This window comes from Perissodus microlepis, chromosome 5 (genome assembly GCF_051167445.1).
Source record: "Perissodus microlepis isolate ML-2025 ecotype Zambia chromosome 5, ASM5116744v1, whole genome shotgun sequence".
Classification (NCBI taxonomy): Eukaryota; Metazoa; Chordata; class Actinopteri; order Cichliformes; family Cichlidae; genus Perissodus; species Perissodus microlepis.
In genome coordinates this window covers 2,673,524-2,699,857 of record NC_140465.1, presented here as the reverse complement: position 1 = coordinate 2,699,857, position 26,334 = coordinate 2,673,524, and the positions used below count along the sequence as shown (strand labels likewise).

General features: G+C 39.4%; 2 protein-coding genes and 2 non-coding genes across 4 annotated transcripts; 3 read left to right on the top strand and 1 right to left on the bottom strand.

Annotated features, from left to right (window-relative positions):
* Nucleotides 1–1,652: 1,652 nt before the first annotated feature.
* Nucleotides 1,653–16,579, top strand: csnk2a4 (casein kinase 2, alpha 4 polypeptide). Its single transcript, XM_084927382.1, has 13 exons — nucleotides 1,653–1,783; nucleotides 7,939–8,234; nucleotides 8,326–8,437; nucleotides 8,518–8,619; nucleotides 9,213–9,263; nucleotides 9,542–9,601; nucleotides 9,862–9,945; nucleotides 10,166–10,276; nucleotides 10,626–10,727; nucleotides 11,109–11,209; nucleotides 11,842–11,990; nucleotides 12,100–12,189; nucleotides 14,598–16,579. The coding sequence occupies exons 2-13, from the start codon at nucleotides 8,134–8,136 to the stop codon at nucleotides 14,714–14,716; spliced, it is 1,182 nt and encodes a 393-aa protein (XP_084783508.1). The 5' UTR covers nucleotides 1,653–1,783; nucleotides 7,939–8,133; the 3' UTR covers nucleotides 14,717–16,579.
* LOC146386378 (small nucleolar RNA SNORA57) lies at nucleotides 9,320–9,456 on the top strand. The gene has a single exon (XR_014800337.1). It is a non-coding gene; the product is annotated as a small nucleolar RNA SNORA57 (small nucleolar RNA).
* slc2a10 (solute carrier family 2 member 10) lies at nucleotides 15,819–24,585 on the bottom strand. Its single transcript, XM_084927381.1, has 6 exons — nucleotides 24,438–24,585; nucleotides 23,060–23,215; nucleotides 20,469–21,737; nucleotides 20,203–20,325; nucleotides 17,964–18,099; nucleotides 15,819–17,885 (listed from the first exon to the last, which is right to left on the bottom strand). Exons 2-6 carry the CDS (start codon nucleotides 23,100–23,102, stop codon nucleotides 17,789–17,791), a joined length of 1,668 nt encoding a protein of 555 aa, XP_084783507.1. The 5' UTR covers nucleotides 23,103–23,215; nucleotides 24,438–24,585; the 3' UTR covers nucleotides 15,819–17,788.
* On the top strand, nucleotides 19,745–19,848 carry LOC146386376 (U6 spliceosomal RNA). The gene has a single exon (XR_014800336.1). It is a non-coding gene; the product is annotated as a U6 spliceosomal RNA (small nuclear RNA).
* Nucleotides 24,586–26,334: the final 1,749 nt, after the last annotated feature.

The window sequence follows — 26,334 nt, the reverse complement described above, 5'->3', positions numbered from 1 at the left end:
AAGCTATTAAAGATCCTGATCATAAGGAAGTTTCAGAAATGCTAGATTGTATAATTTAAAAGGGAGATTATATGAAAGTAAAGAACATGATTTTTTGATTTGGAAAATTTGAAAGTAAGTGCTTTTGACATGCTACGACCGTGCAAGAGACAGAAGGATGCCATGCAAAAAACAAAACAAAAGTGTGCTGAGAGGGGATGCACAAGGTGAACCAGATTATATAGCTAAATACTGGATGAAAAGATGACTTCCAGCTCGAGACTTTGTCAGGAGATGATTTTTCCAACACAACAATGAAACTGAATACAACCACCGAACATTTTAATGCACAAGGAACTGCAACAGAACCTCTCCTCCACCTCCAAACATGTATACACAGATTTGTAATAGTTTGTTGTGATCCAATACTAAGGTTTGAAAGATCAAAAATTAAGACAAACAAAAAAAATATTAATGCTAGTTTGCGCACTTTGAGGTCTTTATTTTTAATAAAGTCGATCTAAAATGTTTTTAAAACATACAAAACAGACTAAATTCTCAGCACTCCAACTTCAAAATAATAGTTATTATTTATAATATAATATGATATTAGAATATTTAACATTTTAAAGGCACATATTTTAAAAATATATTTGAAGATACTTATTTTTTCAGTAAGAGATAAGAGAGCAAAAATTCTGTTTGCTTTAAAAATGTAAAATTTCGCGGTTAAAAACCATATGTGCATAAATTATTATTCAAAACACAATTATTTGAAAGTCATTTTGGCCTAATTTATGAAATCATTGCAAAGACTGCAATAAACAAGTGAGCTCCAAAAAGAAGCCAACACTGTGTAAGAATCCTGATGCACAGCTGTGTGGTATACAGTATATTATGTTTCCACTACTCCTTAGGTGGCTTGCTGAAAGGAGACAGGCTGAAGAACAGCATGCATGTTTCTTAATGTTGGGGCGCCCCCTTTTAGACACAGCTAGCATAGTTTTGAAGTTTCCTCAAGGACCTCAAAGCATACCATATTATCCCAACAGGCTCTCTTCCGGCTCCATGCATTTACAGTCATGTGAAAAATAAGTTTTCACAGCACTCTGTGCAGTTTTGTGAATAACTAAGTGCACACCATGATTCAGCTGCTTGTAGAAACACCTTTGATATTTAAGTATTCATTAGAAACAAGCCTCAGATAATTGGACCAAAGAAATTGACACACCTTTCAGCCAAGAAAACAATAAAAATATGCTTCTGTAAGTTCATTTTAGTTTAATGTTTCTTCTTCTTCTCGTATTTTCAGTTTTTATCTGTCACACTAACACTCAATATGCAAGCTTGAGCCTGAGGAGAGCTACTGATGATGGGATATTTTGTGGAACACACTGACTCTTGGCTTGTTTCTTTAAGCCAAGAGGCAGCAAGCACTCCTTGTGAAATACAGGACAGTTAGATAATATAAGGACAATAACGTCTTTCAGTCGTGTTTTCTTTGTGTACAAAAAATATACTACCTTGGTTTAAAAATACAATCCAGAATATCTTAATAATTGTTTAACGAGTCTCCAGTACTACAGTCTATGGTTTTGCAACTTTCTACAAGTTTGTCCCTCGAGTGCCCCCGTAGCAAATGTCTGGGACGTAGGATGTAGGTGGTGGTCAGCCATATTGTCTCTGATACAGCAGAAATCATACACTGGCACGGGCGCACCGGTGAAGGAGGGAGGCGAGGACTCTTAGTTTGCAGAAACCCTCATTATTTGGAAGCATTTCGGTCGTAGAACTGATCAAGGGGGTAAATACCAGCCAATTTTTGTGTTCACTGTTGATTTAGCAAAAACAGCTTTTCTGTTGGAATTGGCGAGTTCTAATGTTAGCAGGCTATTAGACAGGGCCTGCCCAGAGCCCATAAGTTAACGAAACCTCAATACACAGAAAGCAGTACCGGTCATGGATTTAACGAACTAGATCAAGTGCTTGAACTATCGATAAACACAATATCCACCGCATTACATTTGACTTACCGAATGTCGAATTCAAACGAGTACGCAAATTATCTAATTGAAAGATAACATGACACTAGTCCACATTACCGTTATATCTAGTGTTGCGGTTTTCGGTGAAAGGTGGTATGCGAGCCTTGTGCAAAAGGTTAATTCAATTTGGCAATACTTAAATGTGCTAGAGGACTACTTAACTCCTCCATCTAGCTAAAGTTAGCGGGATTTCTATTGAACCCATGAGTTTATCCGGTGTTCCACCGGTTCATCTGAAAAAAAGGTCCCCGGTGCATGATTCTTCGTTGATTATAAGTGAGGGACGATTCATTTCTTAAAGTTAAGTTAAATTTAGGAATATATGCGGAAAGGTACATTCGGGGTGTTTTTGTATTTGCCCTATGTGGAAGACTGTGTCAATCACGTGTGAAAGAGAGAGCTAACGGTTTTTTAAATCCCCAATGGTGAGCAACCTATCAGTCGAAACGAAGGGCCATAAGCTGAAGTGATAACATCCAGTTGGCGTTATATATATTATGTTGCTTTTACTTGTTTGCCTGACATGCGTAAGACCTTGAGTGACATCCCATTATTATTATTATTATGGTTTCAACTCTAATGGAAAAGGTTTTCACAAGTTTAGGACTGTTTATGAGAATTTGTGACCATTGTTCCAGAAGTGCATTTGTGAGGTCAGACACTGATGTTGGACATGAAGTGCTGGTAAAGTTTGAGGCCAATCAAGTTCTTCTACACCAACTTAACTCATCCATGTCTTTATGGACTGTGTGCACTAGTGTGCAGTCATGTTGGAACAGGAATAGGCCATCTCCAAACTGTTCCCATAAAGTTGGGAGCATGAAATTTTTAAAAATGTCTTTTTATACTAAAGTGTTAAGAGTTCCTTTCACTGGAACTAATGGACTCATGGAAAACAACCCCACATCATAATTCCCCTCCTTCACATTCGGCACAGTGCAGTACAATTCTGGCAACCACCAACCCTAGACTTGTCCATTGGATTGCCAAACAGGGAAGTGTGATTTGTCACTCCATGTCCAGTGGAGCTTAATGCTTTACATCCCTGTCTCCAATAATTTACATTGTGCTTGGTGATGTAAAGCTTGGGTGAAGCTGTTTGACCATAGAAACCCATCCCATGAAGTAGGGGTGGGCGGTATAAATGGTATATGGTAGAAACGATATGAATTTGGCCAATGGTAGAGATTTTGACTATACCGCTCTACCACGATAGCGCATGTTGATGGTGTCATCAAGCTGCACCTGTTTTGGTCGAAAGCATTGCAGCGGCTGCATACAACATCTGCAAATTATGCCGGGCGACAGTAATAGCAAAGAGACGAAGTAGGGCTGTTCGATATAACGATATATATCGGATGACGATATAAAAACATCTATCGTTTCATTTTACGCCATTGTTTCGTGGTGTCGCAAAATAAACTGTTTACGGCAATATTTTTTCATTGTTTTGATGGTCACTGTAGTGGCTATATTAATTTCTTAAAATTCTCTCTTTCTCTTATATTTAATATAACCACACTACGGACGGACAAGCGCCTGTTTTTATGCGTTGTGGTTAGCAACAACGACGGTAACACCATCGCGTGTCCGCTTGTTTATGTTCCACATAAACCTTTCACAATAAAGATCAAGGTCCTGTTGAGACTTTTCAAAATAAACTGAATCACGTGAAAGAGCAGATTATTTACGGATGAGAATTAAAAAAGAGCCGCCAGGTGCTAAAAAATAAACCTTAGACTCAAATGTTAGAACAGGCTTTTCCCCGCAGCACGCTGTGTAATAAATACTCACAAAGAAAACGGCGGCCTTTACAACTTATGTCTAAAAATGTATAGTTTCATGCATCGTTTAAAACACTCGACACATGACGCGCAGCTGGAAACACTTCCCGCAAGATGAGCTGCCCGAGATTCACAGAATTTACAGAAAATTTTACATTTTTGTGATTTATATCGTTATCTGGACGATAGAATTCTTATATCGGGATATGAGATTTTGGTCATCTCGCACAGCCCTAAGACGAAGCACTTTTGGAATATGGGAAAGACAAAAACTGCGCTTCCTCCACTTCCATACCATTGATTCATTAATGCTGAATTCTCTCGCAGCTGCTCTATTCCCATGTTGTTGCAGTATATTAATGACTAACCTCGTATTGTGGATGGATTTTCTCAGTTGTTCTCCTGACTGAAATTTGGTCCGTTTATAGCATCCTGCCATGTAATTGCATTTGTTACCTAACCACCAGAAACCCTCACGTTAACTTTTATCGAGTGGAAAAAAGTTAGTGTTCATCTTTCAGCTTCACTGTGCTAATGTTATGCTAACGTAGATGTTTTGCTAGCGATCACGTAGGAGATCATTATATACCAGCTAGTCCAACTTCAGTAACCCTACAAACATCACTGCTGTTTAGTTTTCTGTCTTCATTTATGTATGAAGTGATAGCAGAGCTGTACGTTTTAATTTTTTCAGAAATCTCTCAGTCATAACATGGCATATCGTTTTTAGTTGGTAACTAGTGAGCTAACTTCCTGCTAACTTCTAACTTTAAATTTAATAAATTCTGTTTTCATGGATGCCTGGATGTTAAACTTAATTGTTACACCTGGTAAAGCAGCAACGCTGATGATTTTATTAAAGATGAAAGAATTTAGACAGTTTTTAACTCTCAGTGATGCCGCAGTGTTCGTTTTGACTTTGGGACCTGAAGTGGACAGCGTTTTGGACCCAGATTAGTGCGCAGGGCTCCTGACTACGGCAGCCGTAATGCTCCGGCAATCCATCAAGTGGTGCGCCTTCATAGCTTACCAAAGTCATACTAAAAATTTTTTGACAGATTTCTGCGCGCTGTGTACCACATAATATCGGTTCGAGGTCAGTAAGCACAACCAGAAGTCATACATAAGGCACACTGTCGATTTTTGAGAAAATTAAAGGATGATAAGTGTGCCTTTATAGTGTGTAAAATACGTTATACAGAAGAAAAGAATATATCGCGCTCTCTCTCTCTCTCTCTCTCTCTCTCCATATATATATATATATATATATATATATATATATATATATATATATATATATATATAAGGGGTGCAACGATACACAAAATTCGCGGTTCGGTTCAATACTTTGGTGTCACGGTTTCGATATTTTTTTAGATACAAAAAAATGTTCATGCCTTTTTTAATTTGTCATTTATTAAAATTATAAATATATATTTTAACTCAAAAGTACATTTTTTAAATTTAATGTTGCTGAAACAACAGAGTAATAAAAAAATGAATCTATCTGATCGAGAAATCACTCATCTTTGGAAAAGAGAGTTTATTACAGAGAAATGGCTCTTTCCAAAATAAAAGCTATACTATACGCTTCTTCTGGGCTATATTCTCAGCAGCATATTAAACATATCAGGTCCCCATAAGGAGAATCATGTGCTAACTTGGTGCATGGTGCAACTTCAGTGGTGTGGAACTGGTTTGGCTTTCGTCTGTCAGATACACACCAAAGCACAATTTTTGGTAGAGCGTGCAACCGGACCGTCGTTATTACTGATCCGATTTTGTGTGGTACATGGCGCTCAAAAATCTGTCAAAAAATGTTTTAGTACGACTTTGATAAGCTATGATATGCTATATATAAGCCGCACCGCTTGATGGATTGTCGGAGCATTATGGCTACCGTAGTCAGGAGCCTCGTGGAGTGATACGTACTGTGGTTCAACATAATGTTACCGTATTGTATGTGTATAACCTCTATAAGTTTTGTGGATATTATACATGGTTATGCTCAGGATATGTTGACCAATTTCCACTGTAAATGCCTTTTGGTTAAACTGTCAGCAAGGAATTTTCATTTGCACTGTTAAAGTTTTATGTAACTTTAATGCACATAAAAACAGCTGCGTGTTTAAGTGAGAATACATTGATGATTTTTTTTTCTTTTTTGCACTAATGAAGTTGTGGAGTTGTAAAGTATTTTGTCTCGCGTCAATTATACTGTCAGTTATATTGTTATCGCAGGTTTTCAAATATATATTGTGATAAATATTTTTGGCCATATTGCCCTGCCCTATTTGGGATTAATAGCCCTTTTCACCTAGTACCTATTCGACTGACTCTACTGGGTTTCTGTCATTTTCCATTGCAATTGGGTACTACCTAATGTGTGTTGGGCCGTTATAGCAACACAGCCGAAAGTCCCATTACGTCACTTGTGTTCAACACAAACACAGCACAACAGCAAGATTCGTTGGGTGTCTCTGTTGTTTTTTGGAGGACGCTTCAAAGTGCAGTTTTATGTCTTGGTATCACATGTATGACATACATTTATAATTGGGACATTAGGCCTGCACAATAAATCAAAAATTTATTGTCATCGCGATATCAGCCTGTGCGATGGGCCCATCGCAAAAGACGGCGTAAACTGCGATAATTGGGTACCTTGAAATGTTTACACACGTGCTTTAAAGAATTTACCAATCAAAGAAACCCTTTTATACATTTGACCAGTCGAATAGAACCCTTCACGGCATTAACCAATCAAATGGATTAGAGGCCCACCTCCTACGTAGGTGGGGAGCGAACAACGCTGCAGCAACGAGTCAAAGTTGTAATGGCTGAGAGCGAGACGCATGACGAAAGCGCTACTGACTTATGAACTCGTGGCTAAAAAAAAATAGTACCTCGCTTATTTGGAGGTACTTTGGATTTAATAAACACGACCTTGTCCAAACACAGGTACTCTGCAAAACTTGCCGAACACTCGTGGCAACCACCAGAGGAAACACAACTAATCTCCACCATCATCTTCAAAACAACCACAGAGAACTGTTTGAATAGTTCCAGAAAGATAGGGCTAGCCAAACAAAGGTTGCTAATGTTAGCAGTCCAACAGCCGTCTCTGTATCAGAGTTTTTCAAGTGGAACTCCTTATGAGAAAACGTCGAAGCGGTACAAAAAAATAACAGAGGCCATTACACATTTTTTGGCTAAAGGCATGATGCCTATAAATACAGTTAGCATGGAGGGCTTCACCAGTTCGCCATTCCACAAATGTACGAAACATGCCGCAAGACCGTCATGTTTGAACTAAGCCAAGCTGAAAACTACGCAAGCACTACAGACCTATGGTCAAGCCGTACAACGGAACCATATGAGTTTCACAGTGCACTTCCTCACCGAAGACTTTGAACTGAAAACACGGTGTCTAGAGACTGTGTATTTTCCAGACATAACTACTTGGTGAGTGGTAAAATGATGAACAACTGCACTGAGATAATTTGCAGTATAATTTAAGTTATGTTTATTTAAAACTAATTATAGAGATCGGGAAGGATGTCTTTCAGAATTCAAGCCTCAGAAAATCTTTTATGGGGGCAATGTTTCAATGTTAAAGTGCACTTTGTTGTTGCACTGAAGCTTTCTTTAAATAAAACTGTTGCAGTAAAACGGAAATTATGTATTTTTTATTTTATTTTTTTTTTGCTATTTATTTTATCACAAGTCATATCGTTATCGCAATATTGATCACAGTTATCGCACATCGCAGGTAATCCACCTGTTGATGTCATGTTCTCTCTTAGGGTTTGGCCAAAGCTATTTGACTAATTAATCACTTCTGTTTGTGTTTACTTGCTCCTTTAACCTTGAACTGAAACAGGCTAGCGTATGTTATCTTAAATAATTGTTGTTTTTTCTTTTTACATTTATAGCTTTAAAAAGGTGTACACTTTGCCAGTATTTCAATAGCCACTGTTTTGTTGTAAGTATTGCAAACAAATTGCATTGCCATCAGAATGATAGCTTGATTAATGTACAGCAAAAAGACAATGGAGCTGGTAATACAGGAGTGTGAGCCCAAATCAGGTTTCTTTGATCATTAATTTTCTGTTCCAATCATTTTTTGTCAGCTTTCCCACCTTGCCCCTGGTGGCCCCTCCCCCCATCCTCAGGCAAAACCCCCCCCAACCCCATTCCCTTGTGGGATCTACCCCCTCACCCCTACCTCCCCCCCCCATCCCTTCTTCCTCCCCCCCAGCCTCCATCCCTCTGGCTGTCATCCGCTGCAGTAAGATTTCCCCATCATATCCGCCAAGCTGTCGGACATGTCAGGACCCGTGCCAAGCCGGGCCCGAGTGTACACAGAGGTCAACACTCACCGGCCAAGGGAGTACTGGGATTATGAGTCCCATGTGGTTGAATGGGGGTAAATATTTTGACTTCTAGACAAATTTACACATGCTAGTTGAGAAATGTTCGTAACTGATATTTGGTTGCAAAATTACTGTATTTTACAGAAACCAGGATGATTTTCAGTTAGTGCGGAAGTTAGGACGTGGCAAGTACAGTGAAGTCTTTGAGGCAATCAACATCACCAATAACGAGAAGGTTGTGGTGAAGATACTCAAGGTAAAGCTGTACAAAGGCTTACTTTTATATCTCATAAAGTCATTATGCATCCTAACTCTTTTTCTTCGTTTATCCTTTAGCCTGTAAAGAAAAAGAAAATAAAGCGTGAAATTAAGATTCTGGAGAACCTGCGTGGAGGTCCTAACATAATCTCTCTAATTGATATAGTGAAAGACCCTGTAGTAAGTATCATAGTTATTAATGAAGAACATTTAAGGTCTTGTTCACAAGTACAGCAGAAATTATATTTTATTTGCGTTTTCTTTTTTCTGATTACATAATGTGTTATTCAGAAAAAAGTTGCATTAAATATTGGGATGGTGTCATTGTACCAATAGCACATTGAACCTACCACTTGTGCCAGCTTATTGGTTACACTTGGAAAATTTGTGTCTGTAAGTACTTAAATAACCACGGCTAGATAGATACATGTAAGCAGTTTTATAGTAATAAAATAGTAATAAACTTAAATAGAAACTGATTTTAATAGAGCATCAAAGATTTAATAGTGAAAGTTGGTAGCTCTGATTCACACTGTGATTAGCATTATTTGTGGATATGGTTGTGCAGCCTATGGTGAGAGAGACCACAGTTTGATTAGACTTTTGATGTTTTATATTAAAATAAAATTTAAGGCTCACAGTGTGGCTGTCTGCTTGGCTTGTACAGAGATAGATTTAGTGCTTTTTCTTTGTGTATTCTTCTTCTTAAATTGTTTGGATTTTGTATGAAACTGCAAACGAAAAATAAAATACACGAAATGTCTCTCTTGCAGTCCCGAACACCTGCCTTAGTCTTTGAACATGTTAACAACACAGACTTCAAGGTAGGAACACACTATGATTTTTACTCTGTCACGCATTTTATTGTAATATATTTCATCCTCCTTTCTTGGCATACTCGTTGTTTTACCATACACGTGTGTGTATGTGATGGAGGAATAGGATAGTCCAGTGCTATGTCTTCGGTGCCAGAAAGTCAACAGTCTTCTGGTTCTATCCTCAATCACTGGCACAGTGCTCCTTCTGTGTGACACATGGGTGCTGTCATTTAGCTGTAGGACTTTACCATTAAAAGGCTAATGATTTTATTTTTGGTATTCAGCAACTATACCAGACCCTGACGGACTATGATATTCGATTCTACATGTATGAGATCCTCAAGGTGAGTCCTCCAGCTCACTCTATGATGTGTCAAACTCAGAACGTTGTGATACATGTTTAGATGAAGACCTTACACAAGACACTAATTCCCTGGAAAATGTTTTTTGACTGTGTTTTTCTTTGGCTTTTTATACTTGAATTCATTTTGTTATCAGCATTTTCCTGAAGGGAGAATCAACTAATTATCTCTAGCTGTTTTGGAAATCTTGGGAAGAAAAACTTAAACAGTATTTAACAAAGTCCCTTTGGTATTGTTTGTAGGCTCTGGATTACTGCCATAGCATGGGAATAATGCATAGAGATGTGAAGCCACATAATGTGATGATAGATCATGAGCACCGTAAGGTGGGTGAGAGATAATGTTGCTTCTGCAATGTAACAACATGATAAAGTTCATTGCCATTGCTGTTGTGCTTTTCTGTTTGCCTCTCTGTGTGGATTCCTATTCTTCACAGTCACTCTACTGCATTCACAGGTTGAAGCACAATGTTTTAATTTCCACTTTCTTTACTTGTACTTAGTACGTACCCTGGTTCTGAGTGCTAATCGCTTATTTTCTTTGTAGCTGCGTCTTATTGACTGGGGTCTGGCTGAGTTTTACCATCCAGGACAGGAGTACAATGTCAGAGTTGCATCTCGCTACTTTAAAGGACCCGAACTTTTGGTGGACTATCAGGTATGGCAGTGAGGTAGTAGCGTGTGCTTTAGCGTTGTTCTGGAGTGCAGTTGGAGGTCTTTGTACTGTGGATACTGAATTTTGAGTCTTTGTCATTCACTGAATAACCCTGAATGAACCTGTTGTGTCCAAAATTACAGTCTTGTTCCTTTTGAAATGCTAGGCTGTATTTGATGTCAAATCAGTTTAGTTTTATTTATATAGTGCCAAATCATATCAAGTCACCTCAAGGTGCTTTATATTGTAAGGTAAATAAATAGACTTTGTAACAGATTTCAGCAAGTAGTGTTTCAGTCATCTTCTCTCATCTTTCCTCATCATTGGTTCTTCCACTGTGTTCTGTATTCAGATGTATGACTACAGCCTCGATATGTGGAGCTTGGGCTGTATGCTGGCATCCATGATCTTCAGAAAGGAACCTTTCTTCCATGGTCATGACAATTATGACCAGGTGAATAAATCTAAGCTATTATTGTGTTTCCCTTTTTATTTTCTTTAAAATTGTTTTTTGCCGTTTGTCTGTACTTGTTAATTTTAAAAGATGATGAGTTTTATAACGCACAAAGTATACACAGAATATTTATTTTGGCTGTTGATGTTTTCTGTCCTTCAAACTAGTCAACTACTGTAGTTTCTTTTTTTTTTTTTTTTAAACGACTATTAAATTAATACCCAGCAGGATTTATAGATATTACCGTGAGCTTTGTTTAATAGGGTTTTGATCTACTAAGTGTCTAGATGTTTTCTGTAAACAGCTGGGAAATAGATTTTATTATAGTGCGTGTGTGTGTGATTGATGATTTCTAAATGACTGTTGCATGTTCTCCTGCAGTTGGTGAGAATAGCCAAGGTGCTGGGGACAGAAGACCTCTACGACTACATAGACAAATACAACATTGAGCTGGAACCTCGCTTCAATGACATTCTTGGCAGGTACTAGGTTCAGCTGAATTATTGTTAGCAGGGGGGGTGTCATGCTGTCAGGTAAATCTAAGATGGGGCAAATTGGAATTTCTTCATGGTTTGTGATATTCCAGTCAGAAACAAACACAACCAAACTCCACAAAGACTGAACTCATTTAAATATCCACAAGAGAACAGAGCAATACAAAGAATCAATGTGAATAAAATTGTATTTATATTGCACATTTTAAGTTAAATATCACAGTTCAAAAGAAGAGTTTTAGCTGCTGGGTGACTGATGATCCACTGAGTATATCTTCTCCACTCCCATCTTATTACTCATTCATGTGTGTATACCCATTTTGGTGGCCACAAAACGTTACAGAAATTTGTAATGGGATAATCTAAAGCATGGGCGTCAAACTCTGGCCCGCGGGCCATTTTTCAGCAAAACTTGTTTGAGTCAATAAGAAAAGATTGATTCTTATATCTGGAGGAAGATTTTGTTTCAATAAATATTAATGTTAGCCCGCGACTTTGTTCCAGTTTTGAATTTTGGCCCACTGTGATCTAAAGTGTTTACTGTTTTGTGTTTACATGCTGTAAACGAATACAAACACAAGGCACTAATCCCCCCCACCCCCACACACACCCCAAAATAGGCATTCTCGTAAGCGGTGGGAGCGATTTGTCCATAGTGAGAACCAGCACCTGGTCAGCCCCGAGGCTCTGGATTTCCTAGACAAACTGCTGCGCTACGACCACCAGGCCAGACTCACTGCCCGCGAGGCCATGGATCACCCATACTTCTGTAAGCCCTCACCATCACCTCTGTGTCTATCTATAGTTATTTATTTCTTCTGCTAACAATAAAATGAAGGTTGCCATGACAAGAAGTAATTTATTTATTGTTTCTACAGTCCCTATTGGGAAAGATCAGTCTCGTGTGACCGGATCAGCCAACCTACCCAGTGGGAACCCTGCTGTTAGCACAGCAAACATGATAACTGGTGAGAACGCGCACTTACACTGATAGTATACTGGCCTACAATTTAAATCCCCATGCCTTTTAATCCATCCAAGTTTCTCTTTAAAAAAACAAAACTTATGGGTTTGTGCATCCTTGTGCTTTAGGTTTACATTTTCCTCAACCAATATGGCAGAGTTATTATGCATTAGCTTCATTAAGATGATGTCAAAAATCTGGATGTCCTACAGTACAACATCCAAATCTCTTCAGTTTACTGTCATGTAATGGGGCGATCGTGGCTCAAAGAGTTGGCAGTTCGTCTTGTAACTGGAAGGTTGCCGGTTCGAGCCCCGGCTCGGACAGTCTCGGTCGTTGTCCTTGGGCAAGACACTTCACCTACCGCCTACTGGGCCGATGGCGCGATATGGCAGCCTCGCTTCTGTCAGTCTGCCCCAGGGCAGCTGTGGCTACAACTGTAGCTGCCTCCACCAGTGTGTGAATGTGAGAGTGAATGAATAGTGGAATTGAAAAGCGCTTTGAGGGCCCCGAAAAGGGCTATATAAATGCAATCCATTATTATTATTATTATTATTATTATTATTATTATTATTATTAATAAAAAGGGAGGTGTGTACCTGGGACGACCATATTAAGGATATCCACTGTTGTCCTAAAGTAAAAATTTCCTTCAGATTCGTAATATTACTTCCTGGTTTACCTTTGGTCACACACAGTGTGATTGCATTAAATTATGGATTTATTTCTTCTTGTACAGAACCAGTAGGTCAAATCCTTGGAATTGATAAAGCTGCCTGCTTTGCTTACTGGTTTCACTTGCAGTTGGGCAGTTTGTGTGCTGGAGGAGGAAACTAGTAGTGCAGTCTACAGCATAGATATGGGCATCACTTTTATTTCTATTGCACAAAAGGATCAGAGTGCAGTGGTAAATTTTAAATTGTGTCCAGGAAAGAAACGACTACATTGTCCCATTAACACAACTGTGACTCTTTGTAAACAGCTGCACACGCAGCATGCTAGCCACAGCTAGTCAAGAACCCAAAGCTGAGTGAATGCTGACCCCAGCCCAGCAGCCAGACCCTGAACTTCAGCAAAGTGATGAGCAGTCAGGCTGCAGCTTCTGTATCATATGTCTAAAGTAGAATTACTGTGGGCTGGGTTTTAATCTTTGCTTTGTGCTGTTGGCTTTATGTTCACACATAAATACTAAGAGAAATATCATCTCTGTCTTATTAGGATAGGGATTTGTGTTGCTGTGTGGGACTGTAACCCATAGGTTTATATTAAAAGGTAATTATGAGATAATACATTTCCTGTTATTTTACAGAAAAAAACCCTTTCTCCTGGGAGTAATAACTGTACTGCAGAACTGTTCTGTGTAATGTGTAATACATTACTTTTTTAAAATAATGACCCCAAAGCTGATACCTCCAACATGCAACACATTTGGCCACACAGCATGCAGTTAATTTGCACAAATGTCTTTGGCTGTGTTCACACTGCAGGCGAAAGCGCATCAAATCCGATTTTTTTTGACCCTATGCGACCCATATCCGATCATGGTGTGACAGTGTGAACGGCACAAATCCGATATTTTCAAATCCGATCTGGGTCACTTTCGTATGTGGTACTGAATCCGATACATATCCGATGTTTTAGAAAGCGACTGCTGTTTAATGGTCATGTCGCATTAAATCCGTCTTTTACGTCACTGACACAAGACAGACGCCAATTATCAGCGCCGGAGAAGCGCCCGATAAGACATCGCGAACGCTTCCTGGTCATCCAGTGTAGATATTAGTGAAACTGTTGGGAAGACAACTATGGAGAAACGTGAACATTTTATTTGTACTGTATGATCTGCAGATTCTGACAGAAATCTGCAACTATCCTTGAAGCGCTGCTCCTCTAAAAGAGCAGTAAGGATCTTTATAAGCCATATGTAAATAACAACATAACTTTACAACTTAAAGCAAAATTGGGAAACGTAAAGTCCGAAACAAGTCTTCATATTAAGAGCCATCAGTCAAACAATACTGTTTGCTCTGGGTCTAAACAGAGCGCGTTGTGTGTGACGTCTTCTTTTGCGCATGCGGGCCGCTTTGAGGGTTCACACTAGAGCGCGTTTGCTGTCGCATTTTATTTGTAGTGTGAACGAGCAGACAAAAAAATCGGATTTGATCAAAAAATCGGAATTGAGCATTAAGGCCTGCAGTGTGAACGTAGCCTTTGATATGCAATGCGATGGTGGTGACTCTTTAAGCGGGTCAGTGAGCACCCAATCAGAATTGATAATGGAATTGGTTAATTCTTATCAATTCCCATGCGAATTTGAGACTATTGAAAAATTTCTGTCAACTCTGAGGTAGAAATGCTAATAGTCAGAGTGCTCGACTGTCCTGATGGTCTCGTCTGGCTTTTCTCTCTCAGGTATCTCTGCCTTGCCAGCCTCTACTGCCCTGGGGCCTCTCACTGGCTCACCTGTCCTATCTGCTGCCACCAATGCCCTGAGCACCCCGGTGCCCGCTGCTGCTGGCGCCCCACAGTGACACCCTCACCCAGATTCACACTAAAAACACCCCCACCCCTCCCTGTCTTATCAATCTCCCACTTTCACCACCACCCAGTCAGGATGGGGGAGGGGTGTCTTAGCAGTTCTCTGCCAGCCGTCACCATATCCAACTTAACTCGGTGTGACTACGCTTCAGCAGCTGGAGGCAGCAGTTATCTTACAAAAAAGAGCTGTTTTTCCCTCCTGTGAATGAGAGTGTTAACATGACATATGAAATGAATGTTGTTTATCTGGTATTTTTTTCATTTTGCCCCCCAAGTATGTTTTGGGTGGTGAGACTAAGCAATGGTCATTCCTCCCCCACTGTGTGTTTTAGTTTGGTGAGAGAAGGCACTGGTCAATAAGAATATCAGCAGAAGGTAAAAGGAGATGCTGGCTGTCAGGACCAAGAGGATATATATATATATAGTTTACTACTGAGCAGCGTCAAACACACAACCTAATGAGAACACTCATCTGACCTCCCCAGGAGAGTTGAAACACCCTCCAGATCACAGTATTTTGGAAGATTTTGGTGCTGTTCTGTACCCCAGGTGTATGTAAACACAATGACACTTCAACACTTTCTCTGCCCGAGTAGCTTTGTCTTGCCTTTCTTACCAAACAAGATCACTCGACTTCTTTTGCTATGTGACTCCCTGTCACGTCATCCTCCTTTGTTTTGTTTTTTATTTTCTCTAATCCAAAACATTGTGGACTGCTGGATAAAAGTTCTCTACCATCAAGGTGTCTGTTCGATTCTAGTGTTGTTGTGCGATCTTTTAAGAAGCCAGGTAAGGGTCATTCAGGTTCTCAAAGAAATGGTTTCTCTAAATGTGCTGCTTTCCAGTTCCTTGAAATACTTCAAGTGGCTTTTCTTGAATTACTTCAAGATCTAACCAAAGTTTACTCAAGTTGTTTGGAAGAAGAGGCTGACCAATTGCTTTTTTTTCCCTTCCCCTCCAGTGGGAAGCTAGTAGGAGTTGCTCACAGAGTGGACAGTGTGATATGTGTAGTGAATGAAATGAAAACATAGGACATTGTCATTTGCTGGTAGGGCTGTCACAATACCAACAAAATGAAGTACAGTGATGTATATCTTCTTTTTTTTTTCCTTTTTCTTTTTTTGGAACACCTTTGTGCTTTAAAGCCACATGCGAGGATTTGTATTTGTGTAATCACGACACAATCAGAGGAGGAACATTGTTGGCCCTCTATGTTCCTCTGCTGAACTTTTTATGGAACTGAAGAATAAGATGAGGGGCTGTCATCAACTCTCTTCACGTGCCTCTCCACAAATGAAACGGAATTGAGACGCAAGTGCAACCAGAAATGAAAGCAAAATGGGATAGACTCCCATTTATTTGAAAAGGAGTGTGCTTAAATGAGGGAAATGCAGCCCTTAAAATCCAGAGTAAGTAAAGTAAATTAAGATTAATGTTGCATTGCGTAGGGCAGGTATAATCCTTTCACTGAGACAGCCCTACCTGCTGGTGACTGTTAGAGAAAAGTTCACCTCTTATGTATAGTGAGTGACATGCTTTTTGAAGAGTCACGCAGTTTGTTGGCTTTCACCAACACGTTGAGGGAAGCAGTGGAGTATAACAGCATTTGAAAGATGGTTTCCCGTAATGTTTTAGTGCCAGAGTTTGAAAGTGCAAGTTTTAGATCCTGCTGTACATATGCCTTTTTTCCATTTCAAAACCTGAAAATGCAAATAAATCAAAACATGTATGCATTGACCCGACAATGGAGCAGTTTAAATCCCTACATCACTGTATATATTTTTCTGTCCTTATGTAGAAGACTAGTATTTGAAAATATTTGTGTAAATAAACATGTGTTTTATTTATCAGGTAAATCTGTCTGATTCATGTCTGTCATGATTACACAGACTTGGGCTGCTACAAATGCAACATCTGGATGTCTTGCCACAAATGCTCTAAATTAAGAGTTTAAGAAAGATGCACTGATGCTAAATGAACACTGAAAATATAAATATGGAAAAGAAATATTTGTGTATCCCAAAGTGCAACTTCAGTTTTGAAAGGTGTTGCCATCTCGAGTTCAGTGTGTACAACTCTGTCCTACAGCAACAATGACTAGTATGCCGTTTCTACTAGTGGTTAAAATCTACTACCTCTCTGTGCAAAAACAAATCTTTGTGTCCAGGTGAAGTGGATGCTTTTCTTCAGATGTTGCACAATATCAAGAATTTGAAGCCTGTTCACATGGATGGAACACAGTTGTTTTTCCTGCCATTAATTTTCCTTTTTCCATTCAAAAAAGTCTACCATAAGGATGGGTCCGCTTATAGGCCCAGTTGTGATAGAATATAACCCCCCCCCCACACACACACACACACTTCTGTTGTAGATGGTGGGAAAACAGTTATTTTGGTGTAGTATGAAAGATTTATTCAGTAGGACAAGCTGTAAAATCTATGAAAACAAAAGCCCAAAAAAATTTGCCGTCCTCCACATTTTCTGAAGACTTAATATCTTAAAGTTGATATTTTGAGGTAAACAAGCGAACCTTTTGTTTGACAGTCACCTCTCATCCCCACTATCCCCTGCATCTGGATAGTGTAGTGGTAAGACTAGACGCCTTTGGAGTGAGAGTCGCAAGTTCGTTTTCCCCACCCGGTATCCAGTAAGGGTCCTGGCTTGGCTAGACCCCCCCCCCCCCAATGCTAAAGCCAAGTCCTGGAATGGCGCGGCTATGTCTACAGCCTGTCTGCAGCTCGGACACAAGCATTTCACTACATGTTGTACTCTGTATGAATGTGTATGTGACAAAGGTTGTTTGTTTGTTATAAAGCAAGAGCTGGAAAGATGTTGACCTGTTAAGTTCTCTTAACAAAGAAATCCAATAAGCCCACAGTGGTAAAGAAAAAAACAAGCTCATGTCACCCAGTTAAATTCAAAGACATGTTACAAAGTCCTATATCATTCATGTTCAACCCTCATGAACTTAGGCACACGCTAACTGTCGATTTTTATTTTGACTAAAGATTTCAGGTCAGCTGTTTGAGGTGATGTCTTCCTAAACAGTTCATTATCTTTTTGGTTCACCCCGATGTGCAAACCTGACAGTGCACTCTCTGGTATTGTGGGGAGGTATTTCTGCTGCTGATGAAGCCACAGCACTCCAGATGGTGGTAAAACCTGCAAAACAACAGTGGAGGCCTCACATTGCATCACTCGGGACTGTATTTGATCAGATGAATAGACTCCAGATCATACCTGTTTAAACGCAGCTCCTTGTCTATTTCCTCCAGAGTCTTCCCTTTTGTCTCTGGTAGCATGAAGTAGAAGAACACTGCAGCTGCCACAGCAGTCAGCCCATACACAAGAAACATCCCCGACAGTCCAATCATATCTGCAGAATTAAAACACACATTTCTTTTTGCTACCATGTTCAAAAACATATTTACACTGTGGGTCTTTATGTTTTTAAAGATCCCCTCTCGTACTAAAGCAATTATTTAAAAAGAACAATCTTTTATTTTAAAAATCCTAAATGTTCAATAACTATTTTGACATACACAGGCTGCCATTACTTTGTGTGTTGGGTTCTAGGTCAATGACATACAATTAGAGCCATACGTTTTTGAATAATGAAAATAAATAAAGAAAAACAAATTTGCTTCTGTAAATCACAACAGTGGATTTTAAATCAAACAAGTAATCTTAACTGTTAAACTTTGAGCTTTCAAAAAAATTCAGCATTTATAGATTTTATATTTTGCAATTTTTGATTATTCATTATCAAAAAAATATTAAACTATTTCGTGCAACACATTTAACTTCAAACTGGAGATCTTTTATTTTGGTATACTATTAACTTCATGTAAATTATCCTTCTGCACAGGAGATCCAGCTCATCACATTTCATGCTGAACTTTTAGGGTCCAGGTTGGGTTCACTTAAATGTCAACATTATAGCTATCTTACTTTTAAAAAAAAAGGAGAAAAAAAAAAGTATAATTCTCCATATTTCACACTTTCAGACTTGTCTCCATTCAGTTATAAACAAGTCACTCTGAATTTTCACATAATTAACAGTTAACAAGCTTTCAAGCAGCTTTCAACTTTTATATGCCAGCATGACACCGATCACAAATTCCCATCTCAAGAAGCACAAATAATTGTAGTATTTGAGTATTATCCACAGCCAGAAGAAGCAAAGCTGATAAAAACTGGAGGTGGGAATGAGAGAGTAACTTGCTTTACAATACTACCCATGATAACAGTGGTATCTTGATGCATGCTCAATCATCCAGGTAAGTAAATCCCAAAAAGGTTGATTCTGTTCATCTGGACGTAGCGTTTTCAGTGGGAGAGACGTTTCGTCACTCATCCAAGTGACTTCTTCAGTCTTCTGACTGCAGGTTTCGCCATTCTTATAAACAGTACCTTTGCACAATGACTGAAACCAGCACTACTAATGAACAATGGGCTGTGAGGTCAGTTCCTTGATCATTAATGATGTAAGAACATCACATCAAGAAGGCCCTGAGTAAACGTGGTTATCCTTGCTGGACATTTGTTAAACCTGGGAAGGCACCTAAAGAAAGCTCCAACCGATCCAGGAAAGAAGGACAACCACTGCGTCCTGTGTCAGGAGTATTGGAACAGTTGAAATGCATTTTTTCTAAACACTGCGTCTCTTTGGCTTTTAAGCTAAGGACCATGGTCTTAGACTTGGAGATGCTAATTCTCATCCCAAGCCACTTCACATACAAGTTATAAACAGAACTGTTAACAAAGGACAGCCCTGGCAGAGTCCAACTCCCACCAGTAATGAGTCTGACTTAGCAAGTCGAGCCATTTGTCAGGGTGGGATCACCACTGGTAGCTTAATGTTAGCAGTTAATGTTAATGTTAGCGTGTTGCTTTTTCAGGCCCTCGGAGGCATTTAATGTGTTTGCAACAGTAGATCCTTGTCTTTTTGTACATTATATATGAGGTCATATGTATATTCACCACATAATACAATGTAATTACACTTTATTGTATCCAGTACTTTTATTTTAGGGTACGCACTAAATTGGATGCGATACAGAGAAGTTTAGCATTGCCCTTGCGCAAGGATGACATGCAAATTCGTGAAGCGTTCCACATTTTTGTGGGTGGCTGTAGCGCAGGAGGTAGAGCCGATCATCTACTGATTGGAAGGCTGGTGGTTCAATCCCTGGCCCTACTCTGCAAATATCCTTGTGCAAGATACTAACCCCAAGTTGCTCTCTGATGCATCAATCAGAGGGTGGGTGAATGTGGCATGTAGTTTAGAGCGCTTTGACTGAGCAGTCCATTTATCATGCATCATGAAATCAATAGATATAATGAACATTTATTTTGGAAGCATTTTATTATTATAATTATTATGATTTTTTTTATTCATTTATTTTTTTCTGGTAAACTAAAGGTAAACATCTAGCTGCTTTAAAACCTATAGTGCTATTGAAACTCCAAAACTCACCAATAACATTCAAAAAGGTGAAGGTGACCAGCAGATTTGCAGCCCAGTTGAAGCAGTTGGTGAATGCGAATGCTCTTCCTTTAACAGCAGCTGGAAATATTTCACTCAGGAGGAGCCATGTCACTGATCCAAAAAAACCAACAAAAAACGTTACGATAACCCACAGGTAAAAATTGTAATGGAGGTAAAGCTATGCTTGACAAATACACAGAAATTATTTAAGCTTTAAATCTATAAAGTAAATAATATTGAGTAAATTTACACACTTGGTCCAAATCCAACAGAGTATGCACTGACAGTACCCATCATACACAGGAGGATGATCCAGTTGATCACTTTGCCGTGGACTTCAGTAAAAGTTTCTGGAGTGGGTTCCAAAGAAATGTGGCCAATTTTATTGAACACTACATCCTTATCTTGTGTGGTGTTTTTAAAAAGAAAGTGGTTTCCAGCCAGAGACGTATCAAAAACAGAGTAATTGCCAACAGGTGAGTGATGTGCCCGTGTTTCGTTAACATCAATGTTTTGAGAATTACAAGGTCTCATAGCCGTCACCTGCGAATGTCCACTGAAGAGTCCGATGGTTATTAGGCACAGAGCCATGACAGAGCAGCCTCCGATGAGCAGAGGCCTTCTGCCCACTCTGTCTGAAAACGCCATGGATATCAGAGTAGCAATCACTTTGACCAACCCCAACCCAACTGATGCCAACACTGCTGAGGAGTCACTCTGAAATCCCACTGTGTGGAAGATGGTGGAGGCATAAAACAATACGTTTGGCTGGCCTGTGAACTGCTGAAAGAGAACTAATCCCAGCCCGATGACAGTCCGAGTCCTCATATTGTCCTGGCGCTTGAACAGGTAGAAAGTGCTGTGTTGAACCTTCTTATTTCTCTTGCTAGACTGCACTTTTGAGTCATCTGCTTCTTGGGCTTCAGTGCTGTCATTTTGAAAGCACTGACTCTGGTTGAAAGAATCCTTACTACTGGAAGGGAGTAAGCAGATGGACATGAGCTGTACCAGTGTTGGTACCACAGCTAGACCAAACATCCACTTCCACCCTCTTTTATAGCCAGACAGGATATAGTTAATGGCATAAGCTGACAGGATGCCCACAGTAATCCCAGCCTCATACAGTGTTACCAGGAAACCTCTGCGGTCTGGACTTACTACCTCAGACACAAAGAGGCAGCAGGACATGGAGGATACAGACATGGCAAAGCCTATTGTGATCCTTCCTATGACCAGTGCTAAGAATGAGTTGATGAGCAGAACCAGGCTGGCTGTCAGGATCATGACATTGCTGATGAGGATGGAGTTCCTGGAGCCATGACGGTCAATTAAGCAGCCGCCAATGATCGAGGCCAGCAAGGCTCCTATCAGCAAGGAGCTGACCAGCGCCTCCTGCTGAATGCATGACAGCCTGAAATCAACCTTGAGCTGCAGTAAAGCACCCGATATGATGCCCAGCTCATAACCAAAGACAAGTCCGCCCAGAGTAGACACCACACTGGCCAATGGCGTGATAGGACAACCTGTGAGGAAAGAAAAATTAAGATGGTTAATTTTTAAAGTATAAAAGAAAATGTATTGCCTCCCAAATAATCTCAGTTGTAAGGAATTACACAGAAGAAAACTACTGAACAGTTATAAGATTTGAATCCATTCATTTTATGTTATTTGTGGTAAACTGAATTGGAAACATTCTTTTTCTTTGTGTTTGTTGGGTTAGCATCTAGAAATAAAGATAGAACTTGAAACAGCTTGGTTTGATGCATACTTAGAAGATGTAATTTGGACAAAACCTTAAATCCTTCAGATATCAGGAGTTAGTTTACAATTTACTAAACTCCTGACATCATCAGCAAGTGGTATTACAACTTCATCTTGCTGTGTTGACACGGAGTCTGGCGTCTGGTAGAGTTTCGCAGTCCGTGGTGACAAGGGACCCGAGGTACTTGAATTGGGCAGCTTTAGTCAGCGCCCAGTGGCACTCTACGGGTCAGAGTGCTGGCCAGCGACGACCAAACACGAACAAGCTCTTCACACCATGGAGATGAAGATGCTGAGGTGGCCTCTGGGTCTCACACGACTTGACCGAGCGAGGAACGAAGATGTCAGGAAACAATGGGGAGTGACACCAATCACAGACAAGATGCGAGAGGCAAGGCTCCGATGGTACGGCCATGTTGTCCGTAGCGATAAAAATTCCATCGCAAAGACAGCCCAGCAATTAGATCTGGATGGAAACAGGCCACAAGGAAGACCAAAAAATCGCTGGATGGACCGAATCAAGGATGATATGAAGGCTGTGAATGTTACACCAGAAGACGCCCTTGATAGGAAGAAGTGGAGGAAGGCATGCAAGATAGCGGACCCTGCGTGGCGGGATATAAACCGCTAGGAAGAAGAAGATCTTGCTGATCACGTTAGAACAACAGGTGCATTTTAGCATTAGAAAGTACCCTAATAAATGAGCCACATTGGTCACTGTGATCAACCTGTGGTTCTCTGATGTTCAGAATCTATTGACTGAAATGCAAATGAGGCAGAAAAAGATGGAGATGTAAGCTGCTGGAGTTCAGTCTTCCCTTGAGAGTCATTTAATTTTCACCTTTGCACCTTTGAGTAATTAAAGATGTTGTGCTGTTCAATAACCATGTTCTGAATGTAGATTCAAGTCTTCAGTGTGAAATGTGAGCTATCAGCAGCTAGAACAATCAAGCAAGCATTTGCACTGGCGGATCACATTAGTCAACACTAATGCATTTCACACAATATTTACACCAATTTACTTTATGTCACAGTAAAAATCAGCATTTTATTGTGGTAAACTGATTTACATAAAATTACTTACTCATTGCTTCTGTCCTGTTATGTGCACATTTAAGCCAGACCATGCAGCTCTAAATCCATCTTTCAGAAGACATTCACTGTAGAGTATATGGGAAACAATAAAAAGATCATCTCCATTTCGTGTACTGTCCTCCTGCTCTGGCACCAACAGGAAGCCCTGCTGACAGAAAATCAAAGGAAGCCCATCAGAGCCTGTAGCAGCACCGCTGCCATGACAACGCTCTTGTTGATTACAATGATTTCATTAGGGAGTCCATGCAAAGAAGGTATAAAAAGAATGAAATAAAACATGTCTGTGTAGAAAGTAGTTAGCTCGTCAAAGTATAATTCTGCTAGACATCCTGTCACCTGACAGTGACAAGGCAGTGGAGAATTTGATATGTCGCTCTGAAATATCAAGAGGGAGAGGAACACCACTACTGTAGTTAAAAAGCACTTGTGTCTCTGCTGACTCTGGAAGACATTAATTATCACTGACAAGCTTCAGTATTCATTAGCTGGAACACTGAACTGTCACCGAAACATCCAGACTTTCCTGACTGGTGGATGAGTCATTCAACAGTTCATTCACTGATCAATAACTTGGACAGTGCTCATAACTAACATACAAAAGACAACGATTCAACTTAACGCTTTAACTGAAACTTTGACGTATGTTGGCAGAGTCGTCTGTCTTTTTGTGCTAGTGTCAGTCCAGGGTGTATAAGAGCCTTCTATGAGAATAACCTAACTAGTTTAACAGAGTAACTTTTCATCACTTTTTTTGAAACAATTAATTTTTTTGACAAACTTTTTTGTGTAAAAGGTGGATTAATTTAATCTTTCAATTTATTAAATATTTAAATATTTAAAATCTGCAAGTAGAATGATTTCACAAGTTACTTTACAAAATTTGCTGTGCTTTTTCGATAGTAAGGCAGTAAATACGGTATACAACTATTATATTTGTTTCCGACTATTATTGCAAAAATAATGCTAATAATAATAATGATGATGATAATAGCAATCCACCTGGAATTAAATACCATGTTTAGAAATCTGTAGCACGGCTGGGGTTCACACTTAAAACCATGACAGTAAAAAGTAAAATATTTCCTTATAAAACACTTCAATAACATTTTTACTTATAGTTATGTAAATGCCACCATATTTACGTAAAATTAAAAAAATTCCGTAAAAATTCCTCTTCACAACTCTCTTGCAGCCTATTTTAACGCTCCAGCTTCTTCTGTTGTGGAGAAATGTTGCTCCATTATTCATCCCTCCCCCTGTATTTCAGCAGGCACAGTGGGCACGCACACACACACACACACACACACACACAGGGCAATCCGCTGTGAATTTATATATTTTTGGGTAGGACAGAGAAATGGACTCACCTCTGGCAGCAGGAAACAATACACAAAAATGCTCCTGGAAAACCTCTGGCCCTCCAGGAAGTTGGGGCTACGTGGCAGCAGTGTCGAATTGCAAAGAAGAATTTCTTGGCCAAGTTTTGACGCCAGAGGTCGTCAGCTATGGAAGTTCCCCGGGAAGGTAATCCAGGCAGAGGATCTGCAAGCACCGCCCACAGCCGGCCAGAGCAGAAAGGAGGACCAGTCCGCTCGCTTTGTCACACACACACACACACACACACACACACACACACATTAATGAGGAAAAAAAAAAAAACCAAACCCCGTTATGAAATCATTTAACGTGTCTGTGAAAGTGACGTGCTGAGTTTGGTAGTATAGTTAACTATTTATTTTATAAGTAGCATAAATAGCTGAAGAGTTAAAAAAATACTCGTACTGCATTTTGCGCATATTATTAACTGTGATATAATTACTGGTGATGACAGTGATATGTCAGTGCAGTAAACATAATATAATATCACATAATCTGCAGTGCTGACACTGACGGTTTCTAGAATAATTAAAGCTGTAGAAAGTATTCTTACATTTAAAAAAAAAGATATGTAAGAAATCTATATACTGTATACACTGAAGGCTTGCCTTAATTAATTACACTATATTGTAGCTGAACAGAAATACTGTTTAACAACCTCTGTTTGTGTGTGTTCATATAATCGATTTAATTTTCAATGAAAATGTTGCGCTGATGGTACCTTAGAAATATGTGTTTAATATGGAATTCATACTGGAGATAATGTATCTGAAGTTCAATAGCAGGACCACACCCCACAAATCCCCCTTCCAGTGGTATGTCTATCAACGCCGACTTCCTGCCACACAAAAGTTTATCATTGTTTTCATGCCCCTCTCCTCCTATTTGCCATCCCCTTTTAAATTTATCAAGATCTGGCAGGCCAGGAAGGTGCCATTTGTCTTCAACCTGCCAATGGATTATTTTTTTGGACAGAATGTACTATAGAATTATTTTTTTTAAATGGTTTTGTAGGAGTCTTCCAAAGTATATATAAAGAAGACAATTTGATCTCAAATTTCTAGAAATGAGCTTCACCACCCTCCATGTTGAAACTACTGTGGGCAGCTATTTTTTTGTCTAAACAAATTTTAAAACCTGTAGTCACAGTGATATAAAAAAACAATGACATAAAACTACCAGATAAGTTTTTAAAAAAGTTTTTTTTTCCTTTGGAAATTCCACCAATGTCTTTTCTTTTCATTATCCTCTCAGAAATGTAGATTCAGGGATCTTTGAGTTACTTAAAGAAAAAAAAAGAAAAGAAAAGTGATATAACAAAGCCACAGGATTTACAAATTCTACTTTATCCTTAATTTGCTGAACAGTTTTTCATCCTGACCCCATCTTGTATTTTGTCAGTAATGGCAAATAACTCGGAGTGGTTATCAGGTGCCAGGAGTAAAGCTGTTAAATAAAATCATCCTCACCAAGCATGATTGCGACAAAGCAATAAAAACAAAAAAAACACACCCGCTCAGAACTGGGATTGAAGGGTTTAGGTAAGCAGCAGAATGGCCGACGGCTGTCTTCAATTTGAAAATGCTGATATGGATGTAACAGGTTGTATCAATGCAAACTACACTTAAAATGTTAATACTATTATTACTGCTGGGTCTTTACATTATAAATAAAGTGCCTTTAGGCGACTGTTGTTATGATTTGACACTATATAAATGAATCGAATTGAATGAATACACTAACTGGCCACTTTATTAGGTACACTGTGTTGTACCGCCTTTTCCCTCAGAACTGCCTCAGTTTTCAAAGGCATTGTTTTTGCAAGGTGATGAAAACATTCTTTAGAGAGTTTGGTCCATGTTGACATGCTGCCATCACACAGCTCCT